Source organism: Bidens hawaiensis, unplaced genomic scaffold (genome assembly GCF_021521415.1).
Source record: "Bidens hawaiensis isolate Kalapana, Puna unplaced genomic scaffold, B.hawaiensis_p1.1 tig00050094_1, whole genome shotgun sequence".
Taxonomy (NCBI): domain Eukaryota; kingdom Viridiplantae; phylum Streptophyta; class Magnoliopsida; order Asterales; family Asteraceae; genus Bidens; species Bidens hawaiensis.
The window spans coordinates 90,473-98,811 of record NW_027498989.1 but is presented as its reverse complement, the minus strand read 5'-3'; the positions used below and the strand labels follow the sequence as shown (position 1 = coordinate 98,811).

Below are 8,339 nucleotides of genomic sequence, written 5' to 3'. Positions count from 1 at the left end.
ACAATAAAAAAGTTGTTCCTAAAACTTGGTTTTTTGGCAATTTTTATTTTTGTCATTCCTACTTTAGTGAGGTGATAAGGTGGTTAAGGTGAGAATTAGAAGGTCATGGTTCAAACCCTATATAGTACAAAAAAATAGTCGTTCAAAGAAAAGGTTGATTTTTGAATTCTGGGTAACATAACGATTTTCACTTTCTGTTTGTATTGGTGACAGCGTACATGACGGATAGTGGGCAAGAGTGATCATACGTAGTTGGTGATTAAATGGGGGTTTTTTTTTTAGTTGGTGATTGAATGGGTTTTCTTTATTGTTCCCAATTTAGACCGTTTCGGTTTAGCAAATGTATTAGAATTGGATTTGTAGAAAATTAGAATTCAAAAGAAGTTTGTTTCAATTTCAGTCTGATATCTCCTCTCAATAGATACCTCAAGTACACATAGGCTAAATTGACTTAAAACTATGTGTAGGGGTTGATATTAGCTAGTGAAAAGGTGAGTGCCAGTCAGTAACTCACTAAAGGTGAGTAATGTTTAGTAATTTATTTATAACATATTAACTATAGTAAAAAAAAAGAAATAAAAAAGGGGTGTGGTGTGTAATAGTTTGATTAGGTAAAAACTAGTTGTCTCTCTCACGCTCATTACTACGGTGGCGCCCCTTTAATGGCACCCTTCACTATCACCTAAAGGTGTGCAAGGGCGTGATTGCCTGATGTGCAAGTGGGGGGTAACGCTCGCTCCACATGGTCTAATTGTTGAGCTGTAAAACATATATCACTTCACATAGTCTAATTATTGAGCCGTAAATACTAAACATGGCCCCTTGGGCTTATATGTGATAGGATCTTGGGTCGTTCCATATCATTTTGGCTATTTCATATCATTTTGGCAATTTGTCCATAAGTGTGACTATGATCATTTATGGACAATGTGGAGTTGGCGATTTCTTGTAGCCTTTCTAAAGAAACGACACAATGCCATGATCTAGGCTTAAAAAATTCTAATAGGCATCTTATTTTCGATTAAACCCCCTAAAAGATGATTGCAAATTCTTAGCTAAGAGCCTAAGACTAGAGGTTAAGGGGTGCCAAACCCATATGTAAGGTGAAAAGGCGCAGTGAAGAAGGTAAAGGGCGCTACTTCCTTCTCCGTGTTGCCCCACCATTAGTGTTTATTTTTATTTTCTTAATATTCAATTAAATAGTAAACCACTAATATATCTCTAACTCACTCAATCCAACAATTTTTTTTTACCTATTTCACTCACCTATCTCATAACACTCCCTAAACCCTAGTGAGTATGAAAGGTGAAAGGCCATTTACCATCTCATTGCTTATGTATCACGATTTGTAGCCTTGTTTAAAAGGGTCATCAAACACATGGCAATACTCTTTCAATAATTGTGTTTGAAATATAGCAAATTAGCAACCTCTTCCGCATAATATACCCAAACACAGAATTTGAAAACATAGCAATATAGCATGGCCAAGGTAATCTGGCCACTTTTGTAAAAGTCGGATTTCAAGGCCAACAAGTCGGACAAAAAGTCGGGCTACGCGGTCAAAAATCGGGCTAGGCGGGCTAGGATTCTCTAAAAGTCAGTTAAAAGTCGTTCAAAAATAGCCGGGTCAACCAGAGTACCTTTTTGACGTGAATTATGCTTATTTTGACAAATATATAATATTCAAAAATTAGTTTTCTTTATATTTACCACGTTCGGGTACTCCAAGTATTCCCAACTCCCCAGTCGGTCGCCTAGTAACATAGCCGAGCTCGCTTAAACTACCTCAACTATTAAGTTGGCTGAGCATTTACACATATACCTTTTAACTACTAAGAATTACATTTAAACCCCTAACCAACTGTATTGTAGCAAAACAGCCCACATGAACAGACATGTACAAAACTGTGAAACCAAATAACCGAAGTGACTATGGCATGTCAGTTACAGTATCGTATTCTTTACTGCTCGTTCGAGTCCAAACTCCAAACTGGTATCTTCTATGTATATATGTTTCGTTGGAAAGTAGGCTCAAAACTCAAGCCCAAAACTTTGACCGTCTATGTTCGGTTTAGTTTGGGAATGAACGGGTCTAAGTCGGTAACATACCAATAAATATTAAACCATTACTGCACAGTCCTATTCACATCCTACATTCTTTATTCAAAATCTACAAAATAGCCATTTTTCTAAGTTGTAACTTGACGGTTATTTCAGTCATGACATACGCAATAACAAGCACTTTTACTCGTGCATCAATTACTATGGGAAGACAAAAATACATTTTCGAGGATACATCTCGTATCATTTAATACTCACCCAATTTCCTCATGTGATACGTAAGCTTTCAAGTCTTTTTAACACAATAGTTTGTTTAGAAAAATATTGCAAAACAAAATTGACGAATTCAAAGAACATAAATGGCGGGAGGTGTTTTGTGGTGGTGGTGTCAGGGCGTCGGCCGTCGGCGGCAGAAAACACTTCCATCACTGCCACCACCACTTGCAAGGCCATAATAAGTTACTAAATGAAACACAAATATTAAACATTTGGCACAAAGAAGAATCCCATGAATCAAGCATCATATGAAATTATGAAGTAAACAACCATGAAAGTCACAACAGAAACAAGGCTTCTTCAAAGCATCATCATCCTCTACAGTAACACCATTACTTTTGCATACAGAAACATGCAACTATCACCTATATCATACCACCTAGAAAAACGTACCTTCCGGTGGCTGAACAAGCTTCCGGTTGTGTGGCGCCGCCATTTCCTTCTTCAGTTGTGTCAGTATATCTTCCATTGTGTACTCTCTCTGCCAGTTGGCTAGTATCCCAAACTTCTTTGGCTCAATCTGCAAAACCGTTTGGTCAAAACAACTTTGATGCGAACCCACCTTAAAAATCTAATCTTTTAAAGGTCTCGAATCCATTTAAACGATATTTTCTCATACGTTTTCAAGATACATGAACACTACTTTTAAGGTTAAAAAGAGTACTTTCAGTAAACCACTTGTTCCACTTCTCCAAGAAAGTCAACATTTGACTTTTAAAAGTCATTTTGACAATATTTAAATATGAAAAGGGGATTTAAAATCGGTTATAGAACATTGTTGATTCCTAAAAGATCAACTTATCTACTTTCAAATCTGTTAACATATCTCACAATATATGTAACGTAACATCTTAATGATATTCAAGTTGAAAAGAGATTCATTTTGAACTCAAAGGTCAAAACTAAGTCTTTTCTAGACCGAAAGGGGTAAAAGGGAAACTAGCTGCAACTTTGATCCGAACCCGCCTTAAAAAGCGAACTATATTTCTCATGTGTTTTCAAGATACACGTACACCATTAATAAAGTTAAAAAGAATACTCTAATAAATCCCTATTCCTTCTCTCCAGAAAAGTCAAAACAACTTGACTTTTTAAAGTCAATTGACTATATCTCAACATGAAAAAGATCATTTACATGTTAAAGATTAACTTATCTACTCTCAAATCCTTTGCACAAAAAAGATGAAATTGAACCTTTTTCTAGGATCAAAGGTGTAAAAAAGGAAATTAGCTGCAATATTAATATTCACATACCACTCCAGTCTCATGATTAACACAAGTCATGTTGATCCGAGAGTGAAAGTGAACAGTAGGAGGCTTCTCCGGGTAATCCTTGTCACAAAACAGCTTCAACTGATAAATTCGGCCTTCATGTACCGACTGAAAAAAACCACAAAAATTGTTAGTAAACATACTTAAACAATAAACATATAATTTATGTAAAGTGTCTTGCAAGTAAGAATAACAGCCTGTAGGTCGAATAAACATTTTATTAAATATATACAAGTAGGATCCACAAAATGGGAAGATTATATTAGAGGGTCAATTTAGAATCTTGATTGGTTACATAAAGAAAGATTAATTAATAATATCATTCACTCTAATGAAAAAGTAAAGCCAAATCAGATACTTATCACTTGCAAATAACTAAGTGATTTTTCAATGTAAATAGCATACTGTACTCGTGTTTACCACTCGCCCATTAAAGTAATACTCATGTTATGCAATGAATATAACTTACATTGTGGGGCCCAATAATGGTGCCGGTCCAAGAACGCATAAAAATGTCATCTCCGTCATCCATTCCATAACTCACGGTACCATCTCCAATTCCCTTTTCTCCACGTTCAAGTTCCTCCAATAATCTGAAATTCCTAGGCACTGCAATAATAACATTTAACAGTTTGAGAAACCGGCATCTTTATATATATTATTCCAAAGATTGGAAACAACCATCAATTGAGATGAATCTTTAAACAAAACAATTTAGAAAGTAAATTGAACAAAAATCTGCATACGAACTACTGTATTTGTACACAAATAGTCATATTAGGAACCTAAAATGACAACGTGACGCATTCTTTAGTTATAAACCTAACTATCAACCAACAAGCGTTTCATTCATAGTCTCTTGGAAGTGCAGAATGAAACTTTTGGTCAACACATTTAAAATATTACATCACAAACCTAACATAATACTATTAGCCACCTATAGTAACATAGTAATTGTAGGTGTGTAATTGTGTAAACAGGCCGAGCCAGAGCCGCTCATGAGCTACTCACTATCAGCTCGTTAAAAACTCGAATCAAGCTGAGCTTAAACGAGCTCGAGCTTTAAAAATACAGCTCTAAACAAGCCGAGCCGGAGCCGCACGTGGGCTGCTTAATATCAGGCTGTTAAAAACTCAAATCGAACCGAGCTTAAACAAGCTCGAGCTTTAGAAATGCTCAAATACAGCTCAAAATGAGCCAAGCTCTAGCTCGAGCCCTCTTAAATTATCACAAGCCAATCTCAGCTCCGCTCGTTTACACCCCTAGTTCATTACTTCATTGTGACAAAAAAACAGCCTACATTAGAATCGGTGCATTTAAATGTGAAACTAACCGTATATCCATTACGTCTCCCAAATAAGCGTCGAATTTCACCAAACAAAACTATAACAATAATCCAATCTGTCATAATTAACCATCATTTTACATAATCAATCCCTCTTGGGTTCAAAAAGTCAAATCAGTACATTTGACTTTTTTTATTTTCAATAAGTTGCTTTCAAAATTGAAGGATAAAATTGGTCCCCAAAGTGAACACTCATGATCCATCCAATAATATCAAACCCTAATTCACATAAACATCAAGATTCAATACAAACTGCATAACAATAATTAACATCAATAATCAGATTACAGAAGTTAAAACCCTCCGAACAACAAAACCCACAATAAAAAAAAAAGTAAAATCGAACTGAAAACATGAAATAAATTAGACCCAGTTGATGAAATGGAAGAAGAAAGTAATGGTAATGGGAAACTGACCGACTACACTGGATCCTCCTGAGCCAAGCGTCATGATCTGATGGATTTGATCGATAGATGTAAGCTTAATATATACACGAGAGCAGAGGGGGGTATGTATTATGTAAGCAGTGTGTGTCGGTCAAATTGAATGGATTATTATTACTAGCGTCATCCCATGGGTTGTATTCAATGTATAGAAGAGTTAGTCGGGCTAATGGGTTAACGGGTTGATATGTTTCGGTATTTAAATCGGGCCTAAACATGGCTTGTTTAATTAAGTATATCATTGGTTTACCGACGAGCTATATTGGATACAATATCTGATTGTTGTCGTGTCATGCAGTGTTTCATTATGTCTGATATAAATTATCAGAGATGATGTTATATTGTAGATGTGAGTTTTTGAAAATCATTTTCGTCGACATTATAAATCAAAATACGTACAAGCGTTCTCGTAATCTTTTCCTATGAACATATGAATATCATATTTTGTCATTAAATGTCTACGGTTGAATTTAGAGAAAGATATGATCCGATCTATATTCTTTCATATCTCTTTATCTTCAAATGTCATGTGATGAGTTTGACGATCGTTGAACTCTTACGCTTTGAAAGCATCTTCAACAAGCCATTTACGAACACCTCATCTCTTCTTCGCGTTGGTGTTGCTCCCTATCATGACAGGTTTCTCCCACCTCTCCACCGACATATTTCGTTAGACCATCAATCGCCGTTGGCTATGTCAGCCACGGATGTCCAAGAAGGACCAATCGTGGATGCTTGTATAGTCGAGTGTTATTTGGCGTTGAATATGATATTAAGAAAATTTGTAGGAGGATATAATATTTCTGTCGGAAAACCAATTCAACATCATCACTATTTAACGGTTTCTATAAAACTAGGAGCGAAAACATCCATATAAGTATATAACCAATCTTTCTAAAAGAATATAATGCCAGTTCAGTACAATTTTAGCAGTTAAATGTGCAAATAACATCAGTTTGATGCTATTTTTATATTTTTTTAAGGTTATGCGCGTGAGGTAGTGGTGTTGATAGAAATTAGTTATTAGAAATTTAGAATTATTAAAATGAGTGCACATATGTCCTATCATTGGGCCATGTCATTGACCTGCTTTTGGGCTTATCGATCCAATGGGTTTTTGGCCCAATCCTCACAAAGAACGCATGCCAATTGCCATTCAGATACCATAGACACGGCACCACGTGTTTCAAGTTGAGTACTTGCAATATACTATCAATAAAATTCAATATATCTTATGTTTTCAAATCTTCACTGGAGGAACTTTTTAACGGGTTCGTCTAATGTTTGTAGCTTAACTTCGGTCATGATCTTAGCGTTATCAAATTATTTTAGGTAATTTTTAAGATTGATTTATAAAACAAATAAGAAATCACAATATACGTTGTTTTAAATTAAAAAAGTGTAAAATGCATGTTAAAAAAATTTCTTCTTTTGGTATTAAGGAACCTTCGTGGTTTCTTCACCGATGGGGTTCAAGTATACCGCCGTTTGACGTGTCACGGGCCACGGTCTGATTTATACTTTTAAGTTTTAATGTAATGCATCAGACACTTTTAAGTAAAAAGGTTATTTAAAAGGTTATAAGGTTTTATACTATTTTATTAATAAAGCGCTCTCCTTATATTTATGACATACTTATATTTATGACATGATCTTTTAAATGATTTTATTTATAAATATATTAAAGTAAATATCATCATCATAATTAAATTTTGCGTAAGATGTAATGTATTAGTTGAGACGGAAGCGAGAGGACGAGCCTCTAGTGAGAGAACTGGAGGAGTAATTTTAATTTTTTGTCGGGTTGATGTTCACTTGTAGTATCTTAATTGTATTTTAATTTTTAATTCTTTGTTTTCTTTCGGATGTTTTCAGGCTTCTACCTTTTCATTTGGTGTCCTTGATTTTTTGTTTTTCTTATAACACTATTCACTATGAAGGGGGCTATAAAACGCCTTTACACTGCCACTTCACTGTCACGTAGGTTAGTTATCTTTTTTCATAACGTCCCATTGTGGTTTAATGTCACTTTACCAGGCTGTATGTATGTATGTATGTATGTGTTTGTGAGAGAAGAAAAGAGAGAAAAAAACACATGACCCCGCCCCAAACCCTCCTTACCGCTAGTCATCATGAGCCTACCCCCTCCAATACTGCCCCATACAACCCCCAATACCACCCATAGCGTGAAGCCTAAAAGTAGGCCCTTAAAAAAAATAGTCAAGATTCTCGTATAACCATAGTAAAGAGTTGAGTTATCCTAAATCTTTGAAATTATTTTAGAATCACAAAACTTTGTATTATGCACCTCACAAAATATCTAAACTTTGTATCTAAAAAAAAACATCTAAAAAGTTTGTATTGTGGTTAATAAAAAAGATCAGTAACTTAAGTATACATATATAATTACAAATTAGGGAATATATTAAAACCATGAATACTTTAGAGGGGCAAAATTAAGCAAAGTTTAGCAAAATTGAATGTTTAAGATAAAATTATAAAAGTTTAGAACTTTGAGGAGGCTAAACTGAAAAAACCTAAAAGTTAAAATACTAAAGTTATAAAAGTTTAAACTTTACTGTAGCTTCTAGTTTTGCTTTAATATAGTATATAATGAAGCATTTTTTTATCTTTTTCTCCTTTCTAAAATAATTGTGTATATAAAAGGATAAACATTGAAAAAGAAATATTAATACATTGAAGGAAAAATTAAATTTGTATTTATCAAGGTGACGTAAAACCCTCATTATTTCCAACCGTCTCCATTAAAACTTTGCATTTATTTATTTTAAGGGTTTCCGATGGCAAATATTCCATTATTATCTCAACTAATACCACAATAATAAATATAAATTAATTTAATAATATAAACATCATCATATATATAATTTGGTGATAATTATTTCTTTTACAAATTATGATTAGCTCTCACTAACCAAGC

At 34.3% G+C, this 8,339-nt stretch overlaps 1 protein-coding gene across 1 annotated transcript; it reads right to left on the bottom strand.

The window, feature by feature from the left end:
- Positions 1–2,520: 2,520 nt before the first annotated feature.
- Positions 2,521–5,410, bottom strand: LOC143598411 (ubiquitin-conjugating enzyme E2 variant 1C-like). Its single transcript, XM_077076634.1, has 4 exons — positions 5,372–5,410; positions 4,080–4,219; positions 3,593–3,718; positions 2,521–2,858 (listed from the first exon to the last, which is right to left on the bottom strand). The coding sequence occupies exons 1-4, from the start codon at positions 5,403–5,405 to the stop codon at positions 2,718–2,720; spliced, it is 441 nt and encodes a 146-aa protein (XP_076932749.1). The 5' UTR covers positions 5,406–5,410; the 3' UTR covers positions 2,521–2,717.
- Between the last annotated feature and the right edge of the window lie 2,929 nt (positions 5,411–8,339).

Coding starts and splice junctions, on each gene's coding strand:
- LOC143598411 (XM_077076634.1), bottom strand. CDS start 5,405: ATGACGCTTGGCTCAGGAGGATCCAGTGTAGTCG. Junction 3,719..4,079: donor CCATTATTGGGCCCCACAAT/GTAAGTTATATT, acceptor GGTTTTTTTCAG/TCGGTACATGAAGGCCGAAT. Junction 2,859..3,592: donor TTAATCATGAGACTGGAGTG/GTATGTGAATAT, acceptor ACGGTTTTGCAG/ATTGAGCCAAAGAAGTTTGG.